The sequence below is a fragment of the Chelon labrosus genome (genome assembly GCF_963514085.1).
Source record: "Chelon labrosus genome assembly, chromosome: 15".
Lineage (NCBI taxonomy): Eukaryota > Metazoa > Chordata > Actinopteri > Mugiliformes > Mugilidae > Chelon > Chelon labrosus.
In genome coordinates, this window is record NC_140348.1 from 20,416,740 (window position 1) to 20,436,139 (window position 19,400).

A 19,400-nucleotide genomic window follows, 5' to 3' on the forward strand; every position below is an offset into this window, starting at 1 on the left:
GATTCCTCCGCTCAACAACACAACACTCCGGGTCCGGGTCTGTCCGGTACACTTGAAACTATTCAACCTCGGGAGCAGCATAACCTTTCACTGTGCTCATCAGCTTCATTATGGCTGGCTACAGCATAACTTTGTTATCGAGCTGACCCAAGTTTTTTTTTTTGTGTTTTTTTTTTTTTTTTTACCCCCCCTCCTGCATTATCTGTCGTCAGCTTTTTACCGTCCGGTCGCCACATTCATTCATTCATCCCCCTCCCCTCTCCCCAAAAACACAACATTAGTTAACAAGTTAGCTAACGTCAAGGTTGGCTTGGTAGCAAAGCAGGGGAGCAAGCTAGTGAAATCTTCAAAATAGCAATGGCTCTGTCGAACAAAAGCAGGCTTACCTATGCCGTCAAGTTGAGAAACACTTGTGTTTTTCGACGAAAGTGTATTAGTAATCCATAGGTACATTTATGTAGAAAAAAATCTGACAGGTTTAAACGTCGTCCGTTGGCCCCCCGGTTGATGTTGGATGCGGATGGGTATAACTCGTCTTCGTGCAGAGCTGCTGTTTGCCTTGTTGAGTAGCTCCTCTAGCCTAGCTCTTTCTGCGATCCCCTCCCCTCCGCCTCCTGAGAATGATTGACGGGCGTTTTAGTCCCGCCCTTCACAAAAAAATACGCACGCCCATTGGCTGACACGGCAACTCGAAACGCCTCAACAGCATGTGATTGGCTGATCCGGGAGAAAAATATCCATTGTAAAGTGTACCAACTGATCCTGCTGGGCGGTTGGTTGTCACAATACAGCGAGAAAAAAAACGCTTAAAAACTACAACCCCCAGTTTGGAAAGCTATGTGTGCGTTCGATATGTATTACAGAACAGCCCGACAATCGCAAGAGAGTTTTTCCTACGTACCCCACAGGCCGGGCGCTTCTACCGGGCATTGTAGAAATATAACTGCAACATACATTGTATGAGGCACCAACCTTACATTACCCAGCTACTCTGCGCCTGCTCTGTATCGCCGCCGAAGCATATATAGGTAGCTCATCACGCTTTGCCTTGTGTTGAAAATTGTCTATAGAGTCTACAGCAACGGTTTCGCTAGCGTAGCAATAGCATCAGGTGACTTAGCCAGCGACACACGGACCTGAAATGACATGAAAGTGTGGCCGTGACGCTCACACCGCGTGCCTCACTCGACTAATGTGGAATGGGGGAGTTTTTATTTTGAAAAAGAAAGTAAGAAATGCTCAACGGTGGTGAAAACTGGCGCGTTTATGTTAACCCGTTAGCGCAAGCTAACTAGCAGCCCGGCTAACCGGAACACAGGACCGGCTAGTCAGCACACTGACACGCAGCAGCCAAGGTGGGTGGAGTTAGACCACATCATTTACCAAATGTCACAACAGCATTGCAGTCTGAGCTCTGCTGTTTATGTGTGATTTAAAATATTGTTTACGTTCTTATTTAAGCGGATTCAGCATTAAAGGAAAACTTTGAGTAAAATGTTAACCACCTTTTCAGTCTATATCTATAACTAATATAAAATGGAATTGAACTGAGAAGGCATTATGTTTTAAAGTGAATTTGATATACAATTAAATGGGAAATTATATAGATTTTAATCATTTTAGCCACTGTGTAAAGTTTTAAGTATGTGATTTCACTGCACACTGACTTGTTGGATTTAATTCTCTAATAATATTTTGGAGAGAGCTTGAGGGGACTTTAGTTTGGATGATCATCAGCTGTCACAAACAGCCAGCTCCTTTGTTGCTAAATCACATTTCACATTCGTTTTGTTGCTCCTCAGCAGTTTCTGTGACTCGCCAATGAAGCGATTGTTCGAGCTCATTCAGTCTTGTGGCCTGTGTGATCACACTCAAGGGGATTTCATGGCTCTGCACATGCGCATGACATTAGATGAGTGAGGGCAGTTTAAATGTGCAGCTTCACAATGCACGGTGGTTTTGAAATTCTCACTGGATTTGCTGTCTCCATTATTCGTAAATGATAATACTGTGCTGTTAAAGTAGTTGGAACCAGTCAGCAATACCTTGTATTTCAACATGTCTTCTTTATATTTTACATGGAAGATTAATAATGAAGAAGTAAAAAACCATGAAGGAGCACATATGGATTTGTGAAATAAACAAGGCCAGCTGACGGATGTGTAAAGCTGTCGTCTAAGCTTTTCTGAAGAAACTAAAACACAGATTTGGTTCCTGTTTCACTTTGTTTACTGCATAAATCCGTATATGTTCCTCCATTGTTTTGATGTATCCAATATTAATTTACTAGTTTACTACTACTTTATAAGAAAATACTAAAACTAAAAAAAACATTGAATGAGAAATGTGCCAGTCAAAGGTTTGGAAAATACAGTCCTCGAGTCTGACATTGTTCCTGTCAAGGCGATGCAATCCTTTCTGCAGTTTCATGTACTAAGTTCCTGTCTACACAACTCTTGTTCCCCAATCTGTCAATCAAGAGCCTTCTTTAAGTTTAGAACAGAGACATTTTGGATACGAGCTGAACCCACTCACCACAGCCATCACTCAACAGATGTGTACACATTCTCACATCTTCTTTCTCAACCAAACCTTATTTCTGTAGACACCTAAAAGAAACTCAATGGAGATCCAGTTATTTTTGTGTCTTTAGACTGCCGCTATATCAGATTGAAAAAGGCACCTGTAATCTCTCATGTTATCTAATCTCTAAAATAGTAAAGTCTCGCTTCAGGGTAAGGGGGTTATCGGGTGGTCGAGTCTCTGACAAGTAACCGTTTTCTGTTATCAGGGTATAAATAAGGAGCACAGCTTGAAGATGTTGGGTTAAATGTTTACTTCTGGTCTTTGTTCTTTGTTATCAGTTATAGGTTTTTCTACAAACAAAACAAACGCAAGTTTACAGAAGCAATTTTAACAAAAATGTCAAAATTTGTATCCTGACTTTTGAGAGATTAACCCTTTAAAACCAAAAGAAAGTACAAAAATAGTAAGTTGTCACATGTGAATGAATTGATTAAGAGAAATATTGCAAAAGCGCCACTAGTTTCCTCTGTATCTTTTTATATATATCTTTTGTTGTGAAAGCTTGTGAGGCTGCACAACACAGCGTATTCTTGCACTGACAAACCACATCAGACTGTGGTTTCTTGTTCATCTAAATTTCCGTTTCGGCAAAATTTTCAATTCTTCTTTTTTTTTCTTTTGTCATCTTGTCTTCCAGAAGAAATCTGTGTACACTTGAAGCGATGGACGCTGACTCAGAGAGCACCTCTGACCGAATTTTGCTCGAACCCTACAAGTATCTGTTACAGCTGCCAGGTGAGCCTTTTTTTTTTTTTTTTTTGAACTCTCGGTGACTGCAGGTTTGAGGAAGAGAAGTAGTTACGCCAACATGAAGCTGAAATGTCACCAAAAGCCACGAATACCGCCGGTATAAGTAAATACACAGAGCTCTGACCTGCTCACATCCTGTAAGTCACCCCGGAACATAGCTGAGAGACGATGACCACGATGAAAGGTCATTGTATAGACACAGAAAAACAACTGGGAAAGACTGATGCATTATGGGTTGTCAGGCTAACGAGTGTGTTCAGGCTACAAGCAATATAAAGTAGTGTTCTTAGCATCTCCTGGTGTCTTCACTGTGGAGATGAATACGTCAAACAGCCAATGGGGTTTCATGGATGATGAGCTCAAAAAGGACAGCTAACTTTGAGAGACAATTATTCTGGCTGCTTCAAGAGACTGATAGGAGAGCGTGAGCCTGGACTGATAGACAAATGTTGGTTTTACATTTGACAGTATTTAATGTTTGACTTTTTACAATAGAAGGCTCTTCAAAGTTGAGGGCTCTCTCCTCTGCTTGGCCTAATGGTACCTCAAGGACACTTTTCCCTGAAAGTGGGTGTTGTCTTATTATCAGTATAAATCACCATGTTAAACGAGGATTGACTTATTCAGTTCATTATCTAACAAAGCATAGTTTGCGGCAGTATGTGTCCTCCCTTAGTTAAGGATGTTAAAAGGTGGATGCACTGCAGGGCATCTTGGTTGAGTGGGCGTCCCATAAACGGAGGTTATAGCTCCCGGTGCGGTGGCGCAGGTTCAATTCTACACCCTTCGCTGCGTGTCTTCCCCTCTCTCTCGTGCTTCTTTACGTTCCTGTTACTCTATCTGTCAAATAAAGGTATGAAAAGCCAAGAAAAGGACGCTGTTTTTCAAATTAAGTTGGATTTAATTTGAATGTTCGCCGCAGAATCAGTAAACATTGATTAATTATGACAATTCACACACCGATGGCTTCAGATATGACAAAAATGAAACGGTACGAGTTTAATAACCCAGAAATGAGCAAGCTGTGCACAGCATTCCCAAAGCCTGATTTCCCTTGACCAATGCACTCATGAGCTGCTGTTTTGGAGACAGTCTTTATTTGTTTTGTTTAGTTTTATGTCAGTGGAGAAAAGACTGACCTTGCACTGGAATTTAATTTTCTCCTGCGGTGTTACTGTGTCATTTTGGCTCATAACATGTGAAGTAGTTATTGTTTAGCGCCTTGTGAAAAATACGACCCAGAACTTAAATATTTTCACAGTTACACATCTTTGTTCCTCGGCCTCTGTGTTTTCCTCAGCCGTTTAAATTATAAATAAAATCACGGATGATCTGTGTGAGAGGCTCTTTTAACACCCACTGTGCAAATTATAAGGTCTGGATTGTACCTATTGGTTTGCTCAGCAGTATGCAAACCCTAATAACCCTCATCATTGTTTAGACTGTGGCCACAAGCTATCAGTGGAGACCGCTTCACAACAAAATTAAGTCGTAAACTTTGCTGTTGAACGAGCCTCCTCATATTTTTCAACTACTTAGTGTTATAGTCCGATAGAAGCTCTGCGAGTTGATGGACTGATTTCATTGGGTTTAATATTCACCCTCACTTAGATATTCAACTAACCGTTTATGAAAAGTAAATCTGTCTGAGAGCTATTCTCTGCCCTCTGTAGCCGTTTTTCTCACATTCGCCGCAGCCCTGAGCCTTTCTAGACATTACCCAGAGGAGTTGTAGGTTACAACGCAAATGTCGGAATCACTTTATCCTGCCAATTCCCCAGTTAGCGCAAAGCCTGTGTAATGTCAGGCCGAGCCCATGTGCGGATAGAGCAGGTAATTGTCCAGAGAATTCACAGTGAGCGAATTTGTATGCTGATGTGCGCATCAACCTGCCTCCTCTACGCTCTACCCAAGCGCCACTCCTCTCCTAAATCAAATAGAGTATTTCCAGTAGTGAGAACAGAGTCCCGTTGTCTGCTGCATGTGTGAAAGGGCAAACCCTGGACAATGACCGAATTCTCTGGATGCTGCCAAGAGTTCATGTATGAAAATGGCTTCAAACCACAACACTGGCTTCGTTCAAACTGACTTTCAACCCGACTGAAAAAATTCAGATTAGGATTCCAGCTCAACTGTTTGCTTAGAAATCGTAAAAATAAATTATCTGATAAGAAACATGTGTGTACATAATTAAAATGTAACTTATTTGTCATGCACAAAGAGTTTCTGGCTGTTGTGGACATACTGGATAACACGAGAATTAGTGTTTATTTCAATAAACACATTTACTTAGAAAAACATGACCCAGACAAAGAAAGGTCTTCAACAGTGCTGCCCACATTGATTCTGGCGCCGTCCGTCTTTTTTAAACGCTTGTTTGAACAACTGGTTGTTTTGGCATGTTTCTGTCACTCCTCCTTGAAACTCATCAGAAATAAAGGATTTATTCCAACCTGAGAGAGCTTATTAGCTACACATATACTGATCAGCCACAACATTAAAACCACTGACTGGAGAAGTTAATGACATTGACCATTTTGTGACAATACAGTGTTCTGCTGGGAAACTTTGTGTGGATGTTACTTAGACATGTAGCACCCACCCAGACCAGACCAGGCACCCCCACCACCCCATGGCAATGACACTCCTTGATGGCACCAGCCATCCCCAGCAGGATGCAGCCTGACACAGGAACACACACAAAAACGATTTAGGAACAACTAAAAAAAAACATGAAAAACAGCACAAGGTGTTGACCTGGCCTCCAAATTCACTAGATCCCAAACTGATCAAGTATCTGTGGGATGATCCACAGAGGCCCCCACTAACAACATTCTGTTGCCAGACACCACAGGACACCCTCAGAAGGCCCATGTCCATTCTCTGATGAGACAAGTGAGACCTACACAATATTAGGTCATAATGTTATGCCTGATCGGTGTATATTCCTATTGAACGCATCATCAACAGGTTACACCACCCTCTCAGTTAGGCCGGAAAGGTCTTTTTGATCAGGCTAAAGTCTAAATGATGACTATTATTCTGATTATTAGTGTCTGTGTAAACACAGTTTTGTGATGTGTACCTGTAGGTATGTTGGCTGCACCTGACTATGAGGCACAAGTATCTGTTTTTATAGGAATATTGCGGCTGCGCTCTACCTTCCCTGTTGATATTGAGCTTAAACTGTGATATCGCAGGTACCAGCAATATAAGCACTCAAAAATGACTTATCTCAGCAAGGCCTAAGTAATAAGACACAGTTTTCAGCAGAATTAACTGCTGATTTGCTACATTAGTCTCTGTCTTGGTTAGCTTTTTCCTTAGCCGAACCACAGTGTGTGTATGTGTTTATGAGAATAATTAATTTTTTGTGTCCTACTCTCTCTGCAGGAAAGCAGGTGAGAACAAAACTCTCGCAGGCCTTTAACCACTGGCTACATGTTCCAGAGGACAAGCTCCAGGTGAGAAATCCTCTATTTAAAAGCCTCTTAACATTCAGATTCGTCCGATGTTTATTGGCGCAGACGGGTCCGGGAAGGTTAAAAAAAAAAAACGATGTTGTGCTCATCTGGAACAGGCAATTTATTTTGTAATGCACCAGGAGTATTTTGTCTGCCGGCTTGTCCTTAACCAGATGTGAACATAAGGCTTCGGTGTAGAGCTTAGAGCATCCCATGATTTATTAAAGGAGGTCATTAATGCAGTCGAGGATTCAGCAGAAGGATATTAAAAAGATGGTGAAATGCTTTTAAAAGCACAGTAACTCTAAAAAAAATAAATAAATCCCATATTGCTGCTGTTTTCATGGATCGTTGGAGTTGGATGCATTTTATTTACCCATACAGAAGGTGCTTACACTCTGTTGTTTGTGGTTTGGTGCTGGGCTGATTGTTAACAGAGGGTTTATTCATCCTACAGTAAAGATGTGGAAGAAAATAAAATGAATCAAGAAGCTAAAAGAGGTGAAACAGCAGCTCTGTTGATTTGAATGACGCACCCTTTCATTGTGGCATTACGAGTGACCCTTTATCTTACATATAGTCGGTTTAATAACCATTTTAAGAGATGATTGGCTGGTTTGATTGCTCGAAGGTACAATCCATTAGCTCATTTCCAGGCCTCTGAATTGCCACCCATATCAAACATTATGTTCAATGATTCATAATGGTCTTGTGTTCCTGAACGGCTATCGGAGGAACACTACAGGGACTACGGCAGAGTCTGAGGGTTAAGATTAAAGCACTTTTATGAGGTTGATTTCTCACCCCCTGAAACGCAGAATTTTGGTTAAACATTACCAAAGAATTATTTCCATGACAAAGTAGAAATAACTAAATATGTGGAACAAGTTTCTTTTATTTTTTAAAGTCTGTTAAACCTTTACTCCTTTACCTACTGAATTCCCTCCACTGTATTCAGTCACATCAGTTTCTATTTCCCATTTTTGACGCTCACTCTCTAGACTTATCTTTGTCTTTATTTAGTCATGTGACACCCCCAACTCCTCCCCTCCCATAAAAACTAAAAAGACTGGTAGAGCAAGTACAGTATTCACCATTGCCAAGTCAGATTTGCATGTCGTCTCCCATCACCCTCTTCGTATTCTTCCACGTCATCTGAAAAGGACAAAAATCTGTTGGAATAGGGAAATCCAGTGCAGCAGGCCTTGTCTCTATACTAACAGCTCCAAATATAAAAAGTTCTTGGAGGGAGTAAAAGCATGACTTCAGTGTGATTTGATGTGGTTTTTACATTATACACTTACTTGCCAGCTCATTGGGTACACTAGTGAAAACAAATGTACTCTATTAAGAGTCCTGCTCTGATTCTTACTTTCATGAAGTGTAATAGTGCTCGGCAAACAACTGAGAGAGCTGTTGATTTCATTTAGGAAGCTGTGGTTTGTAGTACTAACTGTATGGTGTGGTGCAGACGCGTGTTTCTGCTATTTTAACAGCCCCAAACTACATATGAGCCGTCATTGAGCCAGCTGCTGAGGGACGGGTCTGATTGCACGACTCGTTATTACATTAGATATATAATTCGCCTTGAATAGAAAAACAAAGACGTCAAATGGAGTTACGTTAGCTGCAGTGGCGGACGGTTGTTTGTAATACAGGGAGTATGATGAGTAGGATGAGGTAAGTGGGCAGGATATTTTGCTTACTGTGAGCTCAGTGTTGCATGATGAAATGCACGTAACATTTTATTCCAGAGGTGCAATGACTGCGGTACAGTATGATGACCTAAGAAAACCCTAGAATCAGTACTGGTTGACGTTTATTGGACATATAAATGTGTTGGCTGCTATTTGTTCTTCTACATTTAATATTCCAGAAAATAATAATAATATTAATGCAGTAATGTGAAGAAGTATATCAGAAGTACTGAGTGAAATACTTATTATTTATCTTTGTGATAAAACAATTAGCGTGATTTAAGTTGAAGCTGGCTTCTAAGGTATTATTATTATTATTATATATTTATTATTCATATTAGACTGCAGCAGACATATTGATGTTTAAATACAGATAGCAGGCTAGTCGACACTACCGTTTTCCCTCAGTTAAATTAATTTCAGAGTCTGGATTTATTGGTTTTAGTGCCCCCACTGTCTCCTTAGGGAGATCAGACTATTGACCTTTTACTGATAGCATTAGCATTGTAGTGACTCCACACCGATTCTGTGTCTAGTGACTAGGGCATAGACACGTATCTAATCTGTATTTTCTGGATGTACATTCCTGACATGGAGCACAGTGCCGGGTCAGTCTTTGCTGGTCAACAGCTCTCTGTGATAATTTAGAAACCCTCACCAAACAGAGGAATCTACGCTCTGTTCCCGCCTCTAAAGAAAAGCCCTCTCAATTTCTAGTTACTACACTTAAAAATAGATGCAGACGTGTCAAAGAGCAATAAAGTTGTCGCATCTTCTGAGGAATTATTGGCCGTTATAGATCAATCCTGTCACGTCAGCCCTGCCTCTACTACAACATCCATCTCACACTTTGCATCAGTGGAGAGATATTTAATCACAGCTTTCACACTGCGGCTCTTACAGCAGGTTGCGAGTCTTCAAATTAATTAAGTCGGACTGCTAAATTAATAAGAGGAGGAGCATTTTCTATTATTTTACAATTTGATGCAGATTTCTAGCGCTCACATTTTCAGTACGAGCTAAAATGTAACGAGGAATGCTGCCTCACACGTCGTTATGTTGTCAGGTACACGTACATATTCTCCTCGACGTCCCTGTTACAGTACAGCGAGTAGTGGGGGGTTTGAACCTACCTCACATGTCGGAGACCTGTCCCCCCTCATTGCTGCCTCTGTGTAGCAGCTCTCTCAACTCCTGCTGAACCCATCACGCAGACTGAGAGCCCTCCTCGTCATCATTAGCACACTGCTGCCAAGAAGTTGCCGCCATGGAAACAACCGTGCATTCAGATGGATGGAGGCAGCGACTGTGGCACCCCGTCTCATTCCTTTGCTTTCTTTTTTTTTAATCAAACCCCATATGTTCATCTGCGCCGCGTAGCACAGCACGGGCCGTGTATGTTTGGGAAATTCCCGTGTTCATTTGCGACCTTTAGCTGACTGCCGTGCTTTTGTTCCGTCTGACGCTGTAGAAAGGTTAGTTTTTTTATAAACCCTCTGCTTTTACTTTGAAAACGCGTTCGCGAGAATGTCTGCCGCCTCGGGGCCTAGAGCTTCTTGTGCTTTTTAAAGTGATTGATACAGAGCGACTCTAAAACATAGCTGCCTGTGTGAGTAAATAAAAAGGAACTGGGTGGCAGGTTAATAATAACAACCCCTTTTTACATATTGTAACTGTCTGGATACAGTCTGTGAGTTGTGAGGTTTATTATCACACAGGGGAGATGGGAAGGAGCAGACCGTATCACAGTAAAGCCTGGATAGTGCATTTGCAATAGATCTTTATTGCAGGGATTTCCCAGGAAATAGTTCAGCGGCAGTAGTTAGCTGTGGCACATCTTGTCTGTGATCAGTTTAATTAGCGTGTGACAGCGTAAACAGCGACGACGCTCAAGAAATATGACATAAGCTGTGTGAAATAGCTCCTCTGCTCTTGTCTCTAAATGTTAATGCTTCATTTCATAAAAGTGTATTAAATCTTTACGTGGACGGCTAGTTAATTAGCTAGGAGCTCCGTTTGTCTTTGCACAGCAGCAAAACGATTCATAACTGTTTGCCCTTATCAGCAACAACAACTGATGAGGGCAAAGAGGAAAAGCGACATGATTTAAGAAGGATAAATCCCAGATTAGGATTATACAGTGGCTTCTGTTATATTTAGTTTTTCATTTTGACACTAAAACTGAAGTGTGATGGTGTTTCTAAATGCCACCATCTGTTAGGTGTGGTGTAATCATATGAGATGAACATCTGCAACAGTTCTGCAATCTGAACGACGAACAGCCATAACAATGCAGTGTTCTGCTGGGAAACTTTTGGACCTGGCATTCGTCTGGACGTTACTTAGACATGTACCACCCACCTAGACCAGACCAGACAACCCCACCCAAATAGCAATGACACTCCTTGCCTGTTTTTGCAAAAACGGTTCAGGAACGACTCAAAAAAACATGAAAAACAGCACAAAGTGTTGACCTGGCTTCTAAATTCACTAGATCCCAAACTGATCAAGTATCTGTAGGATGCACTGGAACAAGGCTGATCCACAGAGGCCCCTCCCCTCAACCCATAGGACCCAAAGGCCCCCCACTAACAACATCCTGTTACCAGACACCACAGGACACCCTCAGAAGGTCCATGTCCATTCTCTGATGTGTCACAACTGTTTTGGAGGCACAAGGGAGACCTACACAATATTAGGAAGGTGGTCATAATGTATACTCATGGTCCTCTAAGAGAGACAAGCGTATGCCAGCACATAACAAACAAATTTTTAGTTACTTCATCTCACTAAATTGGACACTGCATCTCCTTGGTTGGTTGTGAAGGAGTCTCTGCATTTTTAATGGGTCACTGATTGTAGCTTTGGCAAATAGAACGAGTTTCTGCGTCAGTAACCGCTGCTGATAATCAATGAAGTCCCGTGAAGCAGTGATGGCACTCGGCACTTAAAACGGCAGCATTATACAGCGACAGCCTGGCTAATTAGGTTCCTAGGAGCACCCAGACACTCAAAGTCCAAAACTTGAAAATTGCCTGTGCTTGTGTTTGATAGCTGCTGTTGTTATCTGAAGCGGTGTCTGATGTGAATTTCAAATCTTGCCTTGATTGTGCCCCTGTTCCTTTATCCTGACGGAGAATTGCAAATTCACAAAGGCAGCGGCTTGTTTTGCGGTGAACCTTTGAATCTTTAAGTATGTTTTTTTTGTCTACACATTATTCCATTTACATGTTTATGTGTGCACTCATTGTGGCTTTACTCACAGCCCCCTCCTTCTCTCGTAAGTGGCTCACTGAGGTTGCAGGGTGACCGAGTGTCGGGACCCTGTCGAAGGAAATGTTGTGTTTGGCGGATAAACTGCTCAACTGGCTGAGCCTTGGCCATCTGCCTGACCCACTGAGTCTCTCTTTGTGCTCCCAGGCCCCATACAAACAGCTTTCTTTACCAGGCCACACCACTTGTCTTTTAAATCAGCAGAGCACTGCAGCCGGCTGCACGGCCAGCTCAGGACAGCAGACACCTCATGGCAACCCTGACTGTTTAGTGTCAGGCATGGACATGAAACAAAGACGTTTTACGTCTTGAGTTGCTCCCGATGGACAGAAGACACGCTATTGTATCCTCCTGTAAAGGACACTACAATTATTTGACATCAGCGTAGCAAGTAATGCGCTCCACCATCCTCACACTGCAGCCACTAACTCCCCACAGCAGTGCATGATAGAGAGAGGGTCATACTGTATTAAAGCTGTTGGAGCGTGTCAATACACTTGTCTTAATGGCTAAGGTTAAGTACCCGGCCATCGTCATTCTCTTTTCAGAGGAGGTGAGAGAGCACTAAGCCCTGCGGTGACACCTCTAATTGCTTAACCATGTGACTACATTTCCTATAAACATCAAACCGCTGTTCCTCTCTCTTTAGTGACACATCCCAGTGTTACAGCAGAACGTGTTAAATCGGCTCCAGTTCTGTGTGAATTTAAATCGGCTCCAGTGTCTTTTTTGGGGAGAGAGAGATCTTTATATTCTCTGACCGGTTGGCCGGTTTGTTTCGGCAACGATTATTTTATCTGCCGATGCGGACACTGACGAGTGGAGCAGTGCAGGCTCGAGTGTAGACGTGGCACCCTCTGCTGTTTACAAGTTGTAATGCATAATTTACACAGCCCCCCTCCCCGACAACCTGTTACTGTCGGTTAGTAGCAGCTGTAGAGAAAGGAAGTTCCTTTCATTAAACATATGTTCATTCGTTATCTGTTACCGCTTCTCCTCTAGAGCAGAGGTCTTCAACAAGGAGAGGTACTGCAGGGGGATGTGAAATGTCAAATGTCTTTAAATACACATCAACATGAATCCAACATAATGTAGAAGATGTTATCTTTTAGTCAGAAATGCATACATCCAGCGACACACAGGTTCATTCACAGCAAAAGACTAGCCTGGACCTGTCCCTCAAAGGCCTCCTGCAGACAAAGAGGAGGACCTGCCCCCTATCGCTGCTATGCCAGTCACGATGCTGCATGTCACATGCTGGCTCTGTCAGGTTCCCCGTGACAGACCGAGAGTCTGTTCAGCCCCCAAGATACCTTTTTCAAAAAACCCCAAAAATTAAACATCATTAACTTCACTCATGAATCCCTGTGCAATCATTTTTTGCAAGTTATTCCTGCCTATAACTCTGCAGCTCCTATGCACGACAGCCAAGTACTGAGGCCAGTATAATATTACGCCAAGTGTATAGACATTGTTATGAGCCAAAATGCAATGTTTTGTAACTCAACCAAAAAAAACTCTAAAAGAAACAACTTCCCAATAACAAGGTACACAATACATGGCACTAGGCCCAGTTTAATATAAAACACAATATGTAAAGTACGGGGGCCCCTGCTCCAAATCAGTTTAAGGGTCCATGGCATGAAAAATTACCCCATCTCTAGAGGATCACGAGAGGGTATTACAGGTATCGTTGGTGGGGTAAACAGAAAGGCCCCAGCTGGCTGTCAAGTTCAAACCCAGAACTTTCTTGCTGTGAGGTGTCGGTGCTAACAACTACACCACCTCATAAGAATAAAGTATCGATCATTTTTTTTTACTGTGCATTTCAATGCTCGTTTAGGTAATTTCTGCAAAATTTCTGCTATGGATTAATGTCCATATCCGTTTGTGTCTTGTTCAGGTGATTATCGAGGTGACTGAGATGCTGCACAACGCCAGCTTGCTCATAGACGACATTGAGGACAACTCCAAGCTGCGTCGAGGCTTCCCTGTGGCGCACAGCATCTATGGCATTCCCTCTGTTATCAACTCGGCCAACTACGTCTACTTTTTAGGCTTGGAGAAGGTGCTGGTCCTGGAGCACCCTGAGGCTGTACGAGTGTTCACCCGTCAGCTGCTGGAGCTGCACCGCGGTCAGGGCCTGGACATCCACTGGAGAGACACCTACACCTGCCCCACTGAGCAGGAGTACCGCAACATGGTGCTGCAGAAAACTGGGGGGCTCTTCGGCCTGGCTGTAGGCCTCATGCAGCTCTTCTCTGACTGGAAACAAGACCTGAAACCCCTCCTGGATACTCTGGGCCTGTTTTTCCAGATCCGCGACGACTACGCCAACTTGAGCTCCCGCGAGTACAGCGAGAACAAGAGTTTCTGTGAAGACCTGACCGAGGGCAAGTTCTCTTTCCCCACCATTCACGCCATATGGTCGCATCCAGAGAGCACCCAGGTGCAGAACATCCTGAGGAAGCGCACAGAGAACATGGACATTAAACGATACTGCGTGGACTACCTGGAGAAGGTGGGCTCATTTGCCTACACCCGTAAGACCTTGCGGGATCTGGAGGTTGAAGCGTACCGACTCATCGAGGGGTTTGGGGGCAACCCTCAAATGGAGAGCTTGGTCAAACAGCTCAGCAAAATGCATCACGAGGCCGAACACGACACTGCACAGGCTCGCAGCGAGCCACACTCCAGCTAAAACCACCGACCTCATCTACGTTTTCACTCCCACGTGACTCATGAAGTAGGCCTGCACACACAGAAGCTTTGCTTGTGCACTGACGCAGATTTACACATTCCTGTTAACCTCAACACATGCCGGCATGTTACACTCGCAAACTGTTGAGTCGCAGTGAGCACTTGAATTCTGGTAGACAGCTTTGACTGCGTCCAGCAGCTGTGGAGACAGCAGAGCGGTCCCAAACGTTGCCTTTCTTTTGTGTGCTAAATGGTATCCTTTGAGTGTTGCTTAAAGGTACACATCACTCTTTTTCTAAGTGTAGCTGTGAAGGGAGAGAAGAAAATGAATTAAAATTGGAAACTTCTTACGGTTTTAGCTTTGTATTCTGGAAATTAAAAATACAAAGATGGAAAAAAAAAAAAAAAAAAAGCTTGAAAGCCTTTTGATTTGCGGTGCAATGCATATAAATGTGTTTTGTCACCCCTGTTTTTCCACCAAATGAAATTCATTGATCGAGGGCTGAGTGAATGCTGTGCGCTTTTCCTTAGGTCCTTGTTTAAAATAACTCTCGGATGTCTCAGTTGTATGACGTGTGATTTGGGGATCCTCAATCATTAAGCCGCCAGAGTGCCAACTATTTAGAAAAGACTGTTTCAGTAATCTGCTTGTTAAGCAGCACGCTTGCATCATATGTATTACAATGCTCCTTTAAGAGCTGGAAGTTGCTAACATCACTGTATGTCTTTTAACCATTGACTTAGTAATGTACTGTATTGTGATGTGCTCCTATCGAGAGCTATTGTCCTGTCTTTTCATATTACCTGCCTAGGGACTCCAGATGCAAATTAGCATTGTTGCTATAATCCGGCATATTTACGTCTATTGCTATCTGAATAGATGTTAATCAATGTGCGCTGTCCCTTTCAAATAAAAACAAATTAAAATAAATACTGTATGAATGCTGTTGAGATGCTTTGGTTGTAGTGTTTCCATCCATTGTCAACCAATATTCTTGTACTGTGATTCTGTTATATTTGTTAGTGTGCTGCTGTTAAGGACTTTTATGCATTTACTGAATAAAAAAAAAACTTCAAAGAAAGCTCCTGGACTCCTAACGGATCTTAACATCTCTGCGTGGCATCCAGGCTACTTTGGTTCCCCTTTGTTTTGAACTTATCTGATAACAGCACCATCTACTGAGGACACAGGTGTAATTGAAAAAAGTTCTTTGTGTGGCTTTCTGACTTCCACAAGAGTTTGATGTGTTATCTGGGGATCACGCTCTTTTTGAGCAACATTTACGCCGCGCACACACCCAGCATACACCACCCTGTCCGTGCAAAACATAAAGCCGCCCTTATCCACAGTATGTGCAATCATAAGCCTCCTACTGTTGCACCAGATCTGCGCGCCCGTGTTTCAAGGCGGCCGCTGCTCTTGCAACTGCGCGCTGAATAGTAAAGGCTGTGAGGCGAGCCGGCTGATGCAAGTTATGGCAGAATTGCCTGCTATGCGCTTTGTTTTGAGGAAACCTTGACTGAATACACCCGGAGGTCGGCCGCGCTGGACGTGTTTCACTGCTAGTTTGATCTTAAATACTAGACGCCAGTCGTCTAAATACTGCATTATCTGCTGATTCTGTTAATACTGTTGAGTTTGCCTTCAGCAGCTGAAAAGCAGCACAGCCCGTGGACAGAGGCTATCTGTCCCACACAGCTCTGTTGACTCACTGGAGCTCACACTCTTGACAGCTGCAATTCAATTAATTATGTGTCTTTCGGATTGAATTGTGGCTTCACTCAAAATACATCTATTCATCAAAATGTCAAATTCTTGCAAATCTGGGGGGGAGCGGCTCCTCGACTAATTTTCCTTCCAAGCACCCACAAGTGCAGGAAAATGTGATGCAAATGCATTTCTGATTTGATAAACAGGCGAGACGTATGAAGTGGCTTTTTCACCGAGCTGACTTTAAGTCCATCACAATAATCAAAGCCTCTCACGGTTCTCATTTCTTCTCTCTGGGTTGACTAGATTGATTTTCTGCACCCTCTGTGTCTTGAGTTGTGCTGGAGAGCAAAACAGAATAGCTTTTGTGCGAAGAGCGACATGCCTCACTCACTGTCTCCCTCATCCTCTACAAGCTTTGGATTATTTATCGCTGAGCTGCGCTTTACACATTTGTGCTGCTTGGTAGCGCTCCAATGACAACAGCAAAAATTTGACAACCTCATTACTGAGAAAGTAGATGGAGCCGGGTTCGTTTGCCTTGAAATCTTTTTTTTTTTTTTTTTAATTACTTGGGCAAAGTTTTTATGAGTGCTGCGCTTACAGATGCACCTCGCACATTTACACCTCCGAGCTGCCAGAGGAGCTGCGGTCCTTCACTGGAGCACCTGGCAGGACATTTTATTCCAACAGCCTCTGAAGAAAACCACCCACCTGACTGCTGAAGGTCTTCAATGTGACTCAAACTAGCCGTATTGAACCATGCTCTGTGATGGCACCATTTCTTTTCAGCTACATACAGCGATTTGTCTGCTGATATTCTGCTTCAACTGCCATCTAATCCCACGAAAACCAACGATTTCTCCCAACACTTTGACTTCTCCTGCCCTGTTTGTTGCTCTTTTCCAAAGCCTGTTTGTCCAATGATTGCCGCTTTCTAAAATGAGTTTTTCAATCTCACAAATGAGTAACCTCTAAACACGCTGGACATTTGTTGGGGACTATTTTCATCTGCAGATCTGGCGCACTACGAGTGTAAACAGCAGCAGGTAGGCCTGACATAAAATAAACCACAATGCCCAGGTTCACGGTAATCAAAAAAAAACAAGTCACCCGGTGCAACAGAGTGGCACATGATGTTTTGTCAGTAACTACTGGAAACAGCAAAGCTCTGCAGCGCAGAAAAAAATAACCCAAGTCAGGCCTTGAATACACTGACAACTCTTTCAACAAGAAAAATACAGAAGATCAACAGACTTATCTTTTAATTTCGCTTCATGCACGGGCTTCCTTCGGTTTATAATATTCATGTCTGCGTGGTTCTCATATTCGTGTCGCTGTTCCCAGAAGAACACATGTCCTCATGCATAATTCTGCCAGTTGTTTGTAAAAACCTCACTGCGTCTTCAAGTTCCACTGGGGATAAAGAGGAATAACAAAGTACTCGCTGGTTTCCACCTGCCCAAAGAATAAATCTGTCTTCCCCGAGTTATAAAACAGCCTAACTCATTTATTAAAGAAATCTTGTCATGTAAACTGAGAGGTTAAAAGATCTGCATGTTTGCCAGGGTTCAGGTTAGCCATAGCATCAGTTAACATCTGCCGTAACAGTTTCCTTTTAGAAGTCATTGTATTACAACTCTTCCTTCTTTGTGGAAGTGTAGTACCAAATAGTCAGACTGCCCATCTAAAGCCTAAACACATTAACTTAGCTGACATAAAGACATTTCTTGCGTAGATGGTGTCACATCAGGTCACATCAGATGACTGACTGGTTTCCAAGAATCTCATCATGAGACAGATGAGCTAATTTATGATCCTCTTAAGACCGAGTGACTGCCAGTAATGAGTGAGCTAATTATCTCTCATAAACACTATCATAGCAAATCTGCCATGTTACTGCAGCAGGGGTCAAGTGGGCTTATGAAAGTCCGTGAGTCACTCAGTGTTTCCATCACTTTATCAAGACGTGTGTAATCGTTTGTAGCCGACCTTCCACCGAGTGTGTCATCTAACCAGTCCAGAGTGTCACAGCTGTGTTCTGCAAATGTTTGCAAAAAGGGACAGCCATACCAGGCTGAGACACTGCATCCGCGGTGGAAATGAGAGAGCAAGCTGTGGGTGTGATTTCAAATTGGGGTATGAAAATGTTGCCCCATTAGGGCATAGTTGTGTGCGTCTAATAATATCTTCTCATTCCTGTGAATCAGAATCAGCCACAAATGCTGGTTTTGGATGCTGGGTGTCATGAATAAATGATTTCCTCCTCGTTTTAGTGCACACAGAGGAGGAAAAGGAGGGGGTTGCTGGAGAAGAGGTGGCTGATTGACAGCAAATGTGTAATGCTCTGCGAGGAGAGCCTAAGAATCTGGAGTTGTTTGAATGAGTATGCAGATGCACGACACTCAGCAGACTGTAAGCTCTTCTTCCTAAGATCTGGGACAGCTGTGAGTGATGTCAATCATGTCGTGTTCAGTCTGACACCACAGGTAGGTCTTAATTTCATCCCTAATGTACTGTACATTTCCACAGCGCTTTAAAATAACACACACAGTTACTACACACATCGTCACTGATATATATTTCCAATTGGTCTAAACCTATATCTCTACAGGGACACTTGTACTTCAGAGATCCTTCCACCTTCAATATTTCTGTAGCTCAGCTACACTAAAACAACAGAGATTCCCATTTGATTAAACAAAAATCTTTGTTCATGTTTCTATAAATCCAAATGAATACTGTATAAATCCATACAGTAGATAAAAATACTGGCTAAATACGAGCTAAAAGTAATGAACAAACAACTAAAACAGCTAGCTAAAAGTGATGAACTAAAATAGCTAAAAGCAATGAATGGACTAAAATAGTTAGCTAAAAGTAATAAATGAACTAAAATAGTTAGCTAAAAGCAATGAATGAACTAAAATAGTTAGCTAAAAGTAATAAATGAACTAAAATAGTTAGCTAAAAGTAATGAATGAACTAAAATAGTTAGCTAAAAGTAATGAGCTAAAAGTAATGAATAAACAACTGAAATAGTTAGCTAAAAGTAAATGAACTAAAACTAGTTAGCTAAAAGTAATAAATGAACTAAAACTAGTTAGCTAAAAGTAATAAATGAACTAAAATAGTTAGCTAAAAGTAAAGAACTGAAATAGTTAGCTAAAAGTAATGAGCTAAAAGTAATCAATAAACAACTGAAATAGTTAGCTAAAA

The 19,400-nt window shown here is 42.4% G+C and overlaps 2 protein-coding genes across 7 annotated transcripts in view; one reads left to right on the forward strand and one right to left on the reverse strand.

The window, feature by feature from the left end:
• Window positions 1–565, reverse strand: part of arid4b (AT-rich interaction domain 4B) — a 39,447-nt gene extending 38,882 nt beyond the window's left edge. For all 5 annotated transcript variants that reach the window (XM_084562070.1, XM_084562068.1, XM_084562071.1 and 2 more), the window contains exon 1: window positions 387–565. The gene's annotated coding sequence lies outside the window, so the exon portion shown is untranslated. The remainder of the gene's footprint in view (window positions 1–386) is intronic.
• A 386-nt stretch (window positions 566–951) lies between these two features.
• ggps1 (geranylgeranyl diphosphate synthase 1) lies at window positions 952–15,814 on the forward strand. 2 transcript variants are annotated; one of them, XM_084561795.1, is made up of 4 exons: window positions 952–1,355; window positions 3,224–3,321; window positions 6,730–6,800; window positions 13,674–15,814. In XM_084561795.1, exons 2-4 carry the CDS (start codon window positions 3,249–3,251, stop codon window positions 14,469–14,471), a joined length of 942 nt encoding a protein of 313 aa, XP_084417921.1. In that variant the 5' UTR covers window positions 952–1,355; window positions 3,224–3,248; the 3' UTR covers window positions 14,472–15,814. The 2 variants fall into 2 exon arrangements, with proteins under 2 accessions (XP_084417921.1, XP_084417922.1); XM_084561796.1 differs by having other exon boundaries at window positions 3,227–3,321.
• Window positions 15,815–19,400: the final 3,586 nt, after the last annotated feature.

Excerpts from the sequence above, each read along its gene's own strand:
- ggps1 (XM_084561795.1), top strand. The coding sequence starts at position 3,249 with ATGGACGCTGACTCAGAGAGCACCTCTGACCGAATTTTGCTCGAACCC. Across the intron at positions 3,322-6,729 it reads GTATCTGTTACAGCTGCCAG|GAAAGCAGGTGAGAACAAAA; the intron begins GTGAGCCTTTTT and ends CTCTCTCTGCAG. Across the intron at positions 6,801-13,673 it reads TTCCAGAGGACAAGCTCCAG|GTGATTATCGAGGTGACTGA; the intron begins GTGAGAAATCCT and ends TGTCTTGTTCAG.